At 39.3% G+C, this 16,366-nt stretch overlaps 2 protein-coding genes across 8 annotated transcripts in view; one reads left to right on the top strand and one right to left on the bottom strand.

Moving 5' to 3' along the window:
- Positions 1–4,614, top strand: part of Arfgef1 (ADP ribosylation factor guanine nucleotide exchange factor 1) — a 116,133-nt gene extending 111,519 nt beyond the window's left edge. Inside the window, exons 38-39 of the mRNA XM_008854780.3 lie at positions 1,262–1,379; positions 3,167–4,614. Of these exons, the coding sequence (XP_008853002.1) occupies positions 1,262–1,379; positions 3,167–3,331 (283 nt within the window). The 3' untranslated portion in view covers positions 3,332–4,614. The remainder of the gene's footprint in view (positions 1–1,261; positions 1,380–3,166) is intronic.
- A 1,077-nt stretch (positions 4,615–5,691) lies between these two features.
- Cspp1 (centrosome and spindle pole associated protein 1) overlaps positions 5,692–16,366 on the bottom strand; it is a 137,805-nt gene continuing 127,130 nt past the window's right edge. For 4 of the 7 annotated variants that reach the window (XM_029557006.1, XM_029557007.1, XM_029557008.1 and 1 more), the window contains 4 exons: positions 11,670–11,733; positions 10,533–10,642; positions 8,308–8,445; positions 5,692–6,569 (listed from right to left, as the gene is read on the bottom strand). In XM_029557006.1, coding sequence (XP_029412866.1) covers positions 6,357–6,569; positions 8,308–8,445; positions 10,533–10,642; positions 11,670–11,733 — 525 coding nt within the window. In that variant the 3' untranslated portion in view covers positions 5,692–6,356. Of the gene's footprint in view, positions 6,570–7,121; positions 7,243–8,307; positions 8,446–10,532; positions 10,643–11,669; positions 11,734–16,366 lie in introns of all 7 variants that reach the window. The other 3 variants (XM_008854774.3, XM_017794788.2, XR_003847255.1) reach the window with 2 other exon arrangements.

Below are 16,366 nucleotides of genomic sequence, written 5' to 3'. Positions count from 1 at the left end.
TTGTCTTTTTGAAGCAGGGTCTCCCTGTAGCCCCAGCTGTCTTGGAACTCACTATGTAGACCAGGCTGGCCTTGAACTCACAGAGATCCTCCTGCCTCTGCCTCCCAAGGCTGGGACTACAGGCGTGCACCACCATGCCCAGCTAAGACAGATCTTTTTTTTTTAACAAAGCAATCATTGTGGAAATGACAGATTGCCTTACCTGTCTGCGTTTTTTAATCAAAAAAAAATAATTGGAGTTTCTCTTAGTTTTACTTGTTTGGTTCTGTTTTACATTATGACAAATAAATTTAAACTCACACCGAGTGAAACATGCCATTTATAAAGAACCCTGTCACATGCATGTGTGCACTGCTCGCATTCCTGTTTTGAGAGCAGTAGGTTAAGTACATTTTAAAAATCCTATCATTTACAGCCTCTTATTTTATAAATAAAACTAATCAAGTGCAGAAGGGTCTGAAGCCTCAGAATCAGTGAAGGAAGGAGCCACCTATTTCAACCCATGCCTTGACATCAAGTTTCTGTACCTACTGTCAATCACATTGTGACTTTACATCAAATGTAACTTAGAAATTAAGAAAAATGTGATTTTCCTGAGACGTTTCCAATGGATTCTTTTTCTGTTTTGTTGTTTGTCAAATTTGAAATACACCCCCTTCCCACATTCATCAGTTTACCTTAGCTGCATGTGGGGGAGGGGCTAAGGATATATAAGCCAAGAATGCCATGAGGCACCTCTCTCACCTTTTTCTGCCTCTGTGACAGGATCTATATTTGAGTGTGGGCTTTCCAGTGCAGCCATAAATGGGGGGGGCGCCCACTCCTCTGCAAATAAATCCCCACCCTATGCTCTGTTAAAAAAAAAAAAGAAAAGAAAATGATAGGTGTTTGAATAGATGGGAGGGATCTGACTAGACCAGAAGTGAATGGACTTGCACTGGGGAATGTCTGGAGACACTGACTTGACAAAGTGGGCCTTAACTCCAGAACAGAGTATATGGGTTCACAGCTGGGGGGGCTATGGGAAGGTGCTGGTGGAGACAGGGCTATAAAGATGACTCAGATTGTTTGAGATATTCTGTATGAAATACAACAAAATTTAGTAAAAACAAATTTAAAAAAGAGAAAAAAAAGTGTGACTATTGGTACTCCACTTAATGTAAACAGATGGGATCTAGCCAGTTTACTGACAGTCAATGTAGTTCTTAGTGGTAGACCAAGAGGTCTACACGCAGTGAAAAGTCAACCTCCTCTTTTGCAGTGTCTGCAGTGAAGCTCTAAGTTACTTCCTCACTCTAACCTCAGAGAGTCATCGGGAAGCCTGGACTAACTTACTTTTATTGTTTCTAACTAAAGTTCTAAAGATCAGTGATAACAGGGTAAGTATGAGGCTTTCTGTCCAGCTCCTTGACCTTGAGGCCAAGGTAAGGATGCCACTCAGAGCACTTGAGCTGCACTACACTGTCTGTGGGCCTCCCCGAACTGAACTTTACTATCTCACTTAGCTTTGTTTTCTAGTCAGCAGTTCAGTAGGGAACTCAGTAGAGGAAGAATTAGAATCCATCAGACACCTTGAAAAGCTCCTGGGTCCCTCCACATTGAAATCCCCATTATGACCTCTGGAATTGCTGAAATTCCCCTATTCCAGCCCACTCTGCATCCTTGCACAAAAACTGTATCTGACCCCTGGGCCTGTGCTCCTTTGGCCCATTTAGTAGCTGTGGGTAACTAAATCCTCTAGTGAACAAGTTATGAACTCACTTAAAAAATTTAGGTTAATGAGGCTGGAGAGATGGCTCAGTGGTGAAGAGCACTGACTGCTCTTGCAGAGGATCCGAGTTCAATTCTCAGCACCCACATGGTGGCTATGAACCGTCCTTAACTCCAGTTCCAGGGGAATCCGAAGCCCTCTTCTGACCTCCACGGCATTGCACTCACATATATGCAGGCAATGCACTCATACACATAAAATACAAATAATAAATATTTTTAAAAGTTTAGGTTAATGTAATTAAAGATAAAAAAATCTACATGTAAGTATGAATTTAGACATTTATATGTAAATATGGATTATTCATATTATATATACTTAATCATATATGTGAATGGATTTTATTGCAATTGTATATTAAAAATAAACATTTTACATTGTTTTTAAAAGCAACTTAGGTATAAGACAAGAGGTTGCTATGACTCCCTTAGATTTCAAACTTTAGGCTCTAGTAGCATATGAAAAATCCTGTGGGGGAAAGCAGTGCTATTCCTGTCGGGTGTCTGTCCGAAGTCACTCACTCAGTCACGTTCCCTGGGTCCAGATGTGTTTGCACCTGAATCCTCCTTACTCTCTTGCCAGTGTGATGCACTGCTTTCCTGTACTTGCTGAGGTGCAGAGGAGCATGAAGGAAAGAAATAGGAAGATAGGGAATTAAAGCCAAGATAAGTCAAGGTATATAAATTAGAACTATAAAAATGGAATGCATGTATCTTTGCCTGAAGATATGTATGTGATATTGCATTGTTCATTAGAATTTTCCCCTAAAACTTAAAAACTGTATTTAACAGTCAACAGATACAATTTCAGTAATCTACGCATTATAAAAATTCAGTTCTACCAGACATCTATGATCCCAGCACTGAGGACATAGAGGTAGGCAGATCTCTGTGTTCAAAGCCAGCCTGGTCTACATAGCGAGTTCAGGCAGCTGGGGCCCCAGGGAAACCCTGTCCCAAAAAGACCGAAAAACAAACTCAACTCTGCTTTCTTTTGTATGCTACACAAGGAAAAACATACTAGTTTATTGATTTTGTCAAAGACATATAAAATGATTTTTTTTTTTTTCGTCTTTTTGAGACAGGTTCTCCCTGTAGCCCGGGCTGGTCTGGAACTCACTTTGTAGGCCAGGGATGCTGAGATTAAAGGTGTATGCCACCACGCCCAGCTATAAAATGTTTTTCCAAACAGTGATGGAGAAGTAAATAATCTGGGTTTGTGCCGTCTCTCTTGGAATCTTGTCAGGCTTTCTATTGTATCACCACCTGAACAAAACCACCTGTCTCCTAGAATCAGTGCATATGCCAGCTGCTCTAGCTTGAAAGGCACTTTAGGTTTTGTGGCTTGGAATCCAGACACTACTAACAGAAGTTTATTTCCTCCCCTCCTCCCCAGTTTAAAGCTCATGCATCATTCTACTACCCTCTCTTATGTGAAATTATGCAATTTGACTTGATTCCTGAACTTCGTGCTGTTCTTAGAAGATTTTTTCTGCGAATTGGAATAGTTTTTCAGATATCACAACCACCTGAACAGGAACTTGGAATAAACAAGCAATGATGGGAACTTAATATTTTTCTGTTGGTGTTTACATCCCTCCGCTCTTTAAAAGGACCCTGGAGCAGAGGCTTCCTACCTGAAAAATTGTTTCTCTGAATTGCAGTGTCCAAGAGTTGCTGGTAAAGATGCTTACAGCTATAACTGAAACTCGGAACACTCCATCTGGTCCCTTTTTGTAATCTGGTGGATTCTGTGTTGTGTTGGGCGATGTTCAGCAGAAAGCATGTCTGAGTGTCAGCTTGTGCTCCTGGGTCCTCTGAGGCAGGGAGAGCCCCACATATTTTTGGCAGGTGTGGAAGTAAAATTTACCCAAAGAACTATAGATATAAAGATTGAACTTCTGTAAGAAGTACAACTCAGGAGAGCTGTATTTTGAAGGATAAAATGTTTATAATTGGGGGAGGGGAGAAAAAGAAATTATTGTTCATGGTAAAAGATATTTAGCAACTATGGTATTCTTATTCTGAAGACTTTTGCACACTCAGGCTGTCTGAGATACTGGTAATCATCTTTCTGTGAAAAATGTACAGAAATGCAGGTCTGTAATATAAAAATCTTAAACATTATATTGTTCTTCCTGCACTGTTTTACTTTAGTTCTTATTTTCTTATCTACTTGCTAAATACCCACAATATTTTGTCAAAATGCACTAAACATTTTGGTTGAATTTTTTTTGTCTTTATTTAGGGGGTATTTTTTGTTTACCCCTGATTGTGGGGTAGTACTTTTGAGAGCTTGACATGCTCTGAAGCTGTTGTGGCTGACAGTTGTCAGGATCACAACAGGAGGGAAAAACCCACCAAGGTAGAAAATATCCTTGCTGACAAGAGCTATCTGTAATATACTCTTAGGGCTTTTAAAGATGAGCCATTAAAATAAGAGTGATCTTTCACAGACTGAAACTTGAATCACTGCAAAATGAATCTAGGTTGCTGTCACTTTTCTTTTGGGTGGCGGGGCTTGATGTAGATTTTATTCTCTGTACAGAATTTAATGTTGACTATAGTAACATAACAAATCTGGCATGGTTTGGGGAGGTTAGATTTACTGGAAATGTATTCATACTGTGAATTGTGCTCTGATGGTTAAAAAAATGACAAGCTTGTCAAGCATTCCGTGTTAACAGTGGATGTAGAAAATTTTTTCAGGCGGATAAAATGTATATGGTACAGATGTAAAGTTTTCTATGTAAAATTCTGTACAACTTTCTGTACAATATTGATTCTCATCTGGCATATTCTAATCAGGTTATAGGTCAATAAAGTTTTTGAATTATTTCATCAGTGCAGTCAAAACTTACAGAACCCACAGCCCTATTTGTTTTTAATTGAAGGCTAAACCATGAAAAGAATAGTTTCAGCTAGAAAGACACAGTTTCTTTCCATTCTCTGACATTAAAGCCTTCCACCTGCTGCTTTCATAATCCTAGGACATTCATAAATTTTCTTGTGTTTATTAAAGATAAGGCTATTATTTGAGACTTCCCTTGGAGTAGTTTGAAATGTGGTATTCTGTGAATGAGGAGTCAACTTATGTGGTGGTACACATAACATTAAACAAAATGGAGGGTGACAGTTAATTTCAAAACAGGAAATATGTTGGTGTACGTCCATACCACCTTAGAAGACGAGCAGTTAATATGTGACATTTACTACCATAAGGCCCAGTCTGTTCAAAGCCCAGCTGAATGTTAAAACTAAAAGTCACCCACTTGTGTCGGGGAGCCCTGTGACTTCTAGTCTTGAGGGTAATTTCTGCTCATGGCTGGCAGTTAATGATTTAATGCTGTAATATCAGTACTCTCCAAAGAGGAGACAAAGGCTTTCTTTCTTTGAAATATTGATAGAACATTCACGGTAAAGGAAACTGAACATAAAAATGACACATAGCGGGGCTAGAGAGATGGCTCAGCACTTAAGATCACAGGCTGCTCTTCCAGGAGGAATCCAATTCCCTCTCCTGGCCTCTGTGGGCATTGCATGCTTGTGGTACACCTACATATATGCATACACATAAACATAATTTTAAAAAATATTACAGGTACCCAAAAACATTAAATACTAAGTATTTACTATTTTGGAAAATTCTTCTGCTGTTACGTCTTTTGACTGCATGGGAGTGTCAGGAGCAGTCCTCTGGTGCCTCAGCTGTCATCCTGGTGGGTACGCAACACCACAATCCAAGTAAAAATGATTCCAGAATTCAAGTGAATCTTTCCTTTTTCAGAAGTATCATTTGTTGACCAGAAAAACTCTAAACTTATGCAAGGGTCTCTCTCTCTTTCACCCCAATTCTGACCTCTTTTTCGGCCTCTAAAAACCTCTTCAGTAAAAACTTGAAAATAAATAAACTGACATTAGTAATAAAAATAAAGCTTTATTTCTATCAAGAAATAGTGAAATCAGATAAATTAGTAATGCTGAGTCTGTGCCTTTTATCAGCATAAAAATAATACGGAGACAGACAGGCATAACATGTAGTGCATGAATCACAGGAATAAGATCATCCTAGCTCCCTTCATTTCTACAGAACCAGTGGCTACAAATCACATGAAAATACAGATCTTGTTTGAGTCCCTCGTCACAAAGCAACTCGAATAGTCACAGCTCCAACAGGTGTATTCTCTAATGAACTGCTCTGAACACAAAGCTAATGTAATAGCAAATGTGCAAGTAACAGAAGAGACTCGGGTTTCACAGTACTGTTACAACGCGTAGTTCACGACCTCTTAATGGCAAGCAGAATTTAATGCACATACGGTAGTTGAATCCAAGAGTTCATTACCACTCTGACTTATGGCAAAACTGTGCAAAATAATTCTATATAATCCTGTTATATAAAGCAGTAATTGTAGCCTTTTATGTACATAATATTCATAACATACATCATCATAGAAAAAATATAGTTTATATAGGTGGAACATAAGTAATGTCAGGTCAGTAGTATGTAGGACATACTACTCAAGATAGAGATTGAACATTCCTTACACTTTAAAAGGCACTGTTGGGTCCAGTGTTGGTTTATTTTAACCATGTGCAGTTGACAGGCCCTGCCAAGTGAAAGTGCCTGGCTTTCCAGGACCCTGCTGTTTCTCCTCATTGAGCTGCTCTGCCATGAAGCGTTTCAGAGTTTCTGAGGTGCCAGGGCGGAGCCAGGGCTCCGTTGCTACAGAGCTGGATCCATCATCACCCAGGTGTTGTTTCATGATGTCATCAGGATCAACTAATGAACTCTCATCTATAGGAGGTAAGAGACACAAGTCAGATAACAGGTGGCAGGTGACAAACACAGGTTGCCTATAGCCCCACCCATTACAGATTTATGTTTCTCCACAGTTCCATGTTCTGAATTTTTTCAGACTGCTTCCCCAACCACCTCTTTAGTACTAGAACAGGCCTAGAAAGGTACCAAGTTGAGGATGGGAGAGCAATAAAGAGACTCCACAGCACATCAACCCTACAAGGACTAATCAAAGGAGACCCTAGCAAACATTGAAAGCTGACTGTAGAAATATAGGCAATCTTATTCTCTATCTGTACCTTTAGGAAAAACAATGGACATGACACAAAACTTTTAAGTTTTTGGAATACTTATCCAAATTAGAACACTGATATAGGCACATTAAAAGGCATTCTGAGGAAATTACTTCCATTCTATACCTAATCTAAGAAGACCACATCTAGCCCATTAAGGTAACTTTTCTCATTCCTTAATCACAATTGATTTTACTCTAATTCTATATTTATATTTGAATTATTAAATATAATAGGAAAAAAATCTGTCTTCCTACCCTGTGATGTCAATTTCTTTTTCTAAAAAAAAAATTACATCTCCTGTGCAGGATTAGCTCAGCAAAGGGATATGTGCCATCAGTTTAATGAGCAATCAATCCACACCGTACCAAAAAGCTCCTGTTTGAAAGGATAGTGTTAAAACAAAAATAGTTTAGACATTGAAAACCTGAAAGAATCTTAAGTTGTACTATCTTCTCTCAACTATATCCCTGTCAGGTATTAAAGTCTATGGATTGTAAAACAAAGAAAAGGCAATTCTTGGGATACATTAAGAGAAAATGCCTTGAAGGCATCCTTTTACACTAGTCCACATTTTTCCAGGTGTGAAATGGAAAGCACTATTCCCTCGGTTTACCGTGTCTGCTTATTGGTGTACAATTATCAGAACACATCACCCCTGAACTATGTATATATATGTGTGTGTGTATGTATATATATATATGTATATATATGTGTATGTATATATATATGTGTATATATAATGAAAACAATTTAAAAGTAGCATCTAAAGATAACTTTTAAAAAACTGCCACTAGAAAAACAATAGTTTAACAGACCAATGAGTGTTGTCTAAATAGGCCACTGTACTATTTGCTAAAACTAATAATACTAATAGAAAAGTGTCCCATTATCCCAGTGCCTAACAGCCTAATGTAAAAAGGATGTGACATGGGCTGACAGAAGAGATCTGTAGCTATCTTATGAAACTGTCTGGTCTCATATACTCCATGACAAATTTCAAGCTACAAGTCACCAAGGTCCACTCATGAGAAGACTTATGACTTATGACTTAAAAGATTCACCTGAAACAATTTTCCTTCATGGTGTAGAGAGCCAAGCAATGGTAAATTTTTAATTGTAATACTACAGAGATTTACAATAGATGTATTACTTTAAAACTCAAAATTAATTTCTGAACATTCCTCAACTTCAGAGAGTAACTACTGTATCATACTACTCAGCACCTTCCCTGCTGAAAAAGCCTGGACAGATTTTGTACACAGATCTTATTTTAACTCTTCAGAATCCACTCATAACTGAGTGCCCTCCAATACAAAGAATCTGTTGCAAAATTAATCCTGGCATCTGTTTTTTCCAAATAGTTACTGTGCCCTAGGCCATAAAAACTCAACGGACTTCAGTACCTCCAGATTTGCCATAGGCCAGTAAGCTTCACTGTGTACCTGGATTAATAGCTTTACTTTGAAGTTCATTCAGTCTTCTCATTCTGTCTTCATTTCTCATTCTAAGCTGATCAACATTTATACTGGAGACAGGTTTTGAGAGACCATCTGGTGGTATATGAAGCCTGTTATTATCCTGTAGTTGAAAAAGAGAACTTTAGAAACACACATTAACAAAGAATTGGTAAATTAAGACATGTTCTTACCCTTGGATAAATACAACAAAAATAAAATACTGACTGAATAGGCATATCGTGGCTCCTTCCTGTGTTTACAGGGTCAGATGTCTTTTAGTCATGGATAAGATGCAGCATTATGATGAATAAGGTTTGGAATTATAGGGCATACAAGGAAAACAGTAGGGGCTAAGGCTCAGTCCACCCACAGGAATTAAGATACTGTACTAGCAGAAGAAGAGATGCACAGAACAGTGGGAGAGAAGTAAGAATCCAGAAATGAATCCTTGTATTTTTGGATGAATACTCAACAAAGTGAAATAGGGAGAAAAAAATAGCCTTTTCAATGAACTGTACTAGAAGAATTGGATACCCACATGCAAAAGAAGGAACCCTGACCCTATACCTCATATCACACGCAAAACTAACTTGGGCTACCACAGACACAAGTTGACAACCAAAAGTTATAAAGGAAAACAAAAGTTAAGCAATTTCTTAGGTAAAATCCAAATGACAAAAAGATTGTGAGAGGACTTCATTAAAATTTAGTTTCTATGCCTCAAAGTAGACCATTATGAAGATCATGATGACAGCTTTTTTAAATAAAAAATATTTGCAAACCAGACAGTTCACAATCATTTACCAGTGAAAACAACACAATTTAAAAATGGATAAAGGATCTGAATTAACATTGCTCCAAAGAAGATCCACCACTGGCTAGAAAGTACCCAAGGTGTTTGTTGACACAATACACAATACATGGCTGTAAACTCAAGGATGGACAGTAAGGAGTGCTGGCCACGATGTGGAGGAGCGCCAGCTTCCTAAGTGGTTGAAAAGGTGTAAAGTGACGCAGCTGTTTTAGAAAAGGTTGGCTGTTTTTTTTAAGACGCAGAGGAAATTCACAGTGACCATATAATCCAGTAATTCTACAAGGTATACAACTCAAGAAATGAGAAAAGATACAGAAACTACATGAACGCTAATAGCAATGCTAGTCATGAAAGCAAAAATGTGACAATAACTCAAAATACTTATCATGTGTTGAACAGATAAACTACTATTTACATACAAAAGAGGAATCAGGTACTGACACGTGCTACAAGACAGATGACCCTGAAAAAGGATAAGAAGGTAATCATTTATATGATGAAATGTGCAGAAAAGGCAAACCTAGACCAAAGTAGATCAGTTAGCTAAGGCAAAAAAAAAGTTTGTGCCCCCTGATAAAGCTGTACATGTAATATCACCAATTAACAGCAGCCGTTACTTGTTAGGAGCTACCTACATGCTTGAATGCGTCATGTGGATGGAAATGCAGTCTAAGAAACTGTCCAAAGGTGCCTACCCAAAGAGGAAAGTATACTGTTGGAGCATGTATTTGTTGATACTTCAAAGCCTGTACTGTTTATTGGTTATACCATAAAGGCACAGGAAAGAAGAGAACTTGGGTTTGAATATTTGATCTATGTGACCTTGGGTAAGTCACCTGACAAAAATGGAGTTGGTGGGGCTTAGTGGTTAAGAGCACTGACTGCTCTTGCAGAGGATCTGGGTTCAGTTCCCAGCACCCATAAGGTGGCACACAACCATTTTTAACTCCAATTCCAGGGGATCCAATGCCCTCCTCTGACCTCTGAAGGCACTGAACAACACTGGTGCACTTACATACATGCAATACACTCATACACATAAAAAAAAAATTTTTAATGGAGATGGCACCATATGTTATCAGGAGACTACCACAGGCTTTCTGGCAACAGCTACCAGTTGCTTTTCATGCCTTCTCTGAAACCCATATAGGGAGAAGGATGACAACTGAGGCAGTAAGCATTTCCAAGACAGGATATCCATGCCAGCAGATTCATTGAGCTAAAAGGTCACCAATTAAATAATGGTAGAACCTAGAGATTCAGACCATGTCCACTTGGGTTTCAAACCGAGTGCCCTTTTTTTATTTGACCCCATAAATTTCAGGTCAGAGCCTAATCTTCTTCTAGACTGAGAAGGTAGGTGGGGGTAGGGAAAGAAGACGCTTCATACATACAAAATCTAGTCCTTTCAGTTTGTTCCGCCTGCGCTCCCTCGCAGAAGGCAGCTGCAGTGGTGGAGGGAAGGCTTCATCTTCAATAGCAGGATACGTCTCACCATAAGCACCTAAACAGTCCACACAAAGAAGTCTTAAAACATGGACTATTTCAAGTCTTTTACTCAGACCTAAGCAAAGAGCCTGTTTTTTTTTGTTTGTTTGTTTTGTTTCAGGTTTTGTGTGTGTGTGCTTTATGATGTTATGTGTATACATAAAATATCCCACTGTACATATAAACAGTTTATACATATATATATACACACATATTACACAGCTTATATGTGCATATACATGGATTTCTTTTTTTAAAAAATATTTTTATGTGTATGAGTGTATTGCCTGCATGTATGTGAGTGCACCCATGTTGTGCAATGCTGTGGAGGTCAGAAGAGGGTTTCAGATTCCCGTGGAACTGGAGTTAAGGACAGTTTGCAGCCGTCATATGGGTGCTGGGAATTGAACCCGGGTCCTCTGCAAGAACAGTCAGTGCTCTTAACCGCTGAGCCATCTCTCCAGCACCTACATGGAATTTAAAGTTGTATAATCAGTAGCTAGACTTTCCATCACCTCAAAGAGCTCCCTTATACTCACTGGCAACCACTTTCCAAGCCTAGTCCAGCATCTTCCCCTGGCTCAACAGATTGACCTTATGTAACATTCCACATAAATGGAATTCTACAACATTATTTTTTATGTCTCATTTAGCATGTATCTGAGGTTCATCTGTATGCACCATTTTATTGCTGAGTCATTCTTCATCTTACAGATAAATCACATTTTGCCTGTGTATTTGCCTGTTTCATAAACAGTTACTGGCACTTAGGAATAATACAGCTAATGAACATCCATGGAGAACTCTGTCTGGACATATTTTCTTTAGGGCATAAACTGAGGAATTGTACTTGCAGATATTATGGTCACTGCTCAGCATTCTGTAGAACTACCAAACTACTTTCAAAAATGGTTAGAGCAGCCTAGCATGGTAGTACACAGCTGTAATGTCCATACTCAATGAAATCCTATCTTAAAAGACACAAAATAACCATATATACTGTTAATAGTATAGCATTAGTAAATTAAAATGAATGTACTCACCAATAAAAGCACTATCAGATTCCAATAATGAATTTTTCAAAAAATCATTAGTGTCGTTTCTGGGCTAAAACACAAAAACAACAATCACATGTTAACGGCTATTTTTTTTTTTTTTAAAGTCTGGGGTAGAAAAAGAATCCATACTAACCATAAGTTTCCACTTCTCCCCTCCTAACACTAGATTGCAGTATGCACAAAATGAAAGCCTTAGCACAGAAGGCAACAATATGGCATGATCACTCCTGGCAAAACATTGACTTCCCAACTCCACTCCTTACTGCCCCTCTTGTGGGTAAGACAAAAAGATCACATTCTTTTTTATGAAAATGCGAGTATGAAGCAATGAATTCAAACACCAAGCATTCAAAGTCTTCACTTCCTGTGTTTTCGTCTGTGTAAGGAACTGGGGATATAATGGTGAATTGAGAAGTGTTCTGTAATGAGCTCCCAAAGGAGAGGTCATTTCAAGTCACACAGATTTTCATACTAAAGAGTAATAAGCATTCTGTTCAAAGGAACCTGAATCTACCCAGCACCACCTTCCTGCAACTCGCGATTTGATCTCTGCACTTCGCTCACACACTCATACTAAAATTCTTAAGGTAGTGAATTCTCTTGCAGTGTTATCAGTTTCCATACACTCAGTTCTTCACATACTGAATTTGCATCTCCTCTTTGACTATCTACTGATTCTACTTTATTTTCTAGCAAAATACTAACTGTAGCATCTGAATCAAACGACCTGAACCAGCTGTCCTTGGCCTGTCACACTGCTCAATCTCTCCTTACAGTCCTTCATTCTAATTGGAAAGCGACCAAAGCCCACCTAAGCTTTACCTACTCAATGACAGTCACCTCCACTCCCTGCTTTTCTAAGTGATTTAGTTTCTAGGAAAGTCAGGAGCCTAAGATTTGTTCTTTTTTTTCAAATGCCCATGATATACTTTTTTGCCTTATCTGAGCTTCTAGGCCAGAACTGCTGTTAGTAATCCAGAGTTTTAACTAAAATTCCTGATATTAAATTTCACTCTTTTTCACTATGAAATGTGGCCACTGTGCATGGAAATATCTACCAAACTGCAACCTTCCCAAAGAGGCCCAGGTTCCTCAGTCTATCTGCTACAGGAACAATAGTTCTAGAGCGAGCCTGGGTTCAAAGGCAGGCTCTATTGGCTGTGTGATTATGGGCAAAATAATAAGCCATTACGTATGTTTTCTCATATAATTTAAGGATATGAATAGCTTGTTAAATTTAGCATCAGATGGGAGTTCTTAGCAACATTATTATCACCATCAGTTCAAAACGGAGCCCTAACACTGAGGAACGAGTCAATGCTGAGCTACTTTGGCATCTGGAAATGGAAATGCTAACAATATGATAAGGGTGAAACAGATTCAACTCATATCTTCAGCATCTATCTTTTCCCCTTGTGGTGGTTTGAATGAGAAATGTCCCCCATAGGCTCACATATTTGAACACTGGGTCCACAGATGGGGGTGATGTTTGGGGAGCTTATGGAACCTTGAGGAGCCTTGCTGAAGGAAGTATGTCACTGGGGGCTGGCTTTGAGATTATAGCCTCGCCCACTTCCAGTTCACTCTCCAAGTTTGAGAGGGAAGCTGTCGATTCTTAGCTTCCTGCTCCTGCTGCTACACCTCTGCCAGTATGGAGTCCCCCTCTGGAACATAACCCAAAGGAAACTTTCTTCTTTAAGTTGCTTCTGGTAAAATGGTATTTTATCACAGGAACAGGAAAATAGCTAATACACCCCTGGACGCATATCTGCACTCACTAGTTCCAACTGTCTAATATGCATTTCAAAATTACCACATCAAAACAACAACCAGTCTTCTTCCCACCCCTTACTTTGTCTTTCTTGCTTCTGTATGAATAGCAACTCTTGCCCAATCCAAGAAGTCCATCTTTGAATTCTCCTGTATTCAGTATGTTCAAAATCCTCTTACGCCTATTAAAGTAAATCCGACTATTTCAGGCCACTTTTACTGCTCCGCCCAGTCTACACCATCTCTTGCCTAGATGGTTGCAATAATTCCCCTGTTCAGTCTATTCTCAACACATAGCAGTGATCAAAAATAAGCAGCATATTGTGTCACTGGGAATGTCTTGTCACTTGCACGGTATGAAGGCAAAACCCTCAGAGGTCACCTCTCTATCCTTTCCATTCCCACTCAACCTTGCTCAAGCCTCTTCTGCCTCAAATGTTCTTCCTCCAGGTCTTCTCCAGTTTTCCAGGGCCATGTCCTCCATGGCTGTTGTGTTATTAACTATAAATACTCTCACCGCAATCCTTCCCAAACCCTTTCCCTGTTATCAACTTCCCACCAGCACCACAATGTAACATGCTATAGATGTATTTACTATGTCTCCATCCTTCCAATGTAAGCCTCCAGGAGCAGGGGTTTCTGACTCTTAATGACTCCTGCACCTTGCACACATCAAACAGTTTCTGGGCCACAGTCAACCAAAAGCATTCAAAAAATATTTGTTGAATGTAGTCTTCCACAAATGTCATCAAAGGACCAAGTGAGTTATCACTCTTGCTTAATTCTTCAAAACCCTGCATTAAACTCCTGCTTCCACTACTGTGAATATTAATGACACCAACAACTCTGCAGTCACTATGGGTCAGGCTCTTCTCTAAGGAAACTGAAATATACGCATTGTCTCACTTAACCCCAGAGTAACTCTTGCACGATACTTTTTTTTTTAATTTTTAATAACTACATGATTAGAAGGAGCATTTCACTACAACTTTAACATATTCAATAACACACTCCAGAGCAAGAATACATCTCTTTCAAGGTGGCTGTTAGTTTCTAGGTTCACAGTTGACTTAATACGGTTATACAATATTGAACTCAGTATAAGCCCTGTAAGACAGAAAATGGAATGAGTTTTTAACCTTTCAAAAAGACCTCCATTTCATTTTAGAATATATTGTTCCTTGCAGAAAGACTCATTGTTTTTGCTACTAACACTGAGATGTTGGTGCATGCATCTCTAATCTGAACGTATCTGATTATTACTAGTCATAATTGGTTGCACTTGGATCCTAGGCACATGTGCATGTCTATAAACTCATCAGGTGGATTTCAATGGTATCGTTTATCACCTCTACTAATTAACATGACACAAATTTCCATGCTTCCTCCTCAAATATAATACATTTTTTTAATTTGTTGATTTTGTGTGTGTGTGTGTCTATCGCACAGAACATCCCAAACCATCTTATTCAACTATGCACCCACTTCCCAGATGGCACCCTCCCATAGCCTCCCTCCCCCCACTAGAGCCCTTATACTCTGACATCCCTGCTACTGTCTGCTGTGTTGTTGGCACTCCAGCCATTCCCCATTACTACTTGCCCTTCTGGTGAATCTAATCAGACTATCTAGAGGTCTTTGTTTTAGGAGGGTCAGCTGTTCCTCACCTGACAGCAATCAGTTGTCAATATTCCTTTAGATAACACTGGGGTCTGCTGTTCACTCTCTAGTTCTATGCTGGGTTACTACCTGGGAGTCCCTTTGGCCACCCTGGCCAACAACTCAAAGGAAGGTATCTGCTATCTGGCACTGTTGCTTGTTATGTACCTTTAGCTATACATATGGACTCTTCAAAAATTATATTGGCCCCTTTAATCTTTGATTATACTTTCGTTTTGGGTGTTTAAGGCCATAGAGTTGGCCTAGATAAACCAATTTATTTTTACTCTTAAGGTTTTGAGGCTCTGTTCCTCAGGAGTCACATGGGCTTGGGAGGAGCCCCTGGCTCCTATCTTTTACCAGTTCCGTCTATGTCTGTCAAAGGTCCTACTCGACCATGGCTGGCTTCACTTGGAAGCATGGAGGAAATGATTCCTCTGTGTTGACCCTCCTCTTTGTAGACTGGACACGGGTTCAAGTCCATCTCTGGGGGTCTCCTCGGCCTCCATGATCAAGAGGACAGGTGACCCACCACAATTACAGGACACTTTGAGAGATGCTCATAGTCCCCTGGAACTAGTCAATCTAGGAGGCCAAGGAGCAAAAACTGTCCTTTATGTCCCTCTGACCAAATTATTATAGGCCTCAAAGTATGTCTGTTAAACATCCAAGAAGGTTATTTCCACCAGTCTGGTACTTTTAATTACTGTGTGTCATGCAGATAAATCTTGGGCAAAGACCAATTATTCTCAGATCAACCTTACCCAGACATACATTTCTTGATCTATGTATAATTTGTCAGTAGGTTGTTGGAATAATAGGGTTCCCTCTAGTTTTTAAAACTAGCTAGGCATTGTTTATCTCTCACATTGTCTCACCCCTCCATCATGGTTTTCCCAAGTAAGGTGCCCCCATTTTCCCCCTTTCTCTCTTAATAATACCCTTCTCCTATGGTCCTACCTCTCTTGAGCTCCTTCTTTCCCTTTATCCCCTAGGTTCCTTGTATACCCTTCCCTCCCCCCCCCTCCCTTAAACTAACCCAATTTTTATCCATATCTCCCTTATTAAAGCCTATTTCCTACTGTTCTCTTTCAGGTTCTTTCTTTTCATTTACCTCCCTGGTTCCTTTCCATTATCCTGGTTCCTGTAGTTATGCCTGGATACATACTCACTTATCAGGGGTTTGGTTCTAGGATCCACATAAGAGGGGGAAACATATGTCGATTTTTTTTCTCAGTCCGTTACTTCACTTA

This window comes from Nannospalax galili, unplaced genomic scaffold (genome assembly GCF_000622305.1).
Source record: "Nannospalax galili isolate Female #2095 unplaced genomic scaffold, S.galili_v1.0 scaffold247, whole genome shotgun sequence".
NCBI classification, from domain to species: Eukaryota; Metazoa; Chordata; class Mammalia; order Rodentia; family Spalacidae; genus Nannospalax; species Nannospalax galili.
Note: the sequence above shows the minus strand (reverse complement) of the source record. Positions and strands in the feature narration are given on the sequence as shown.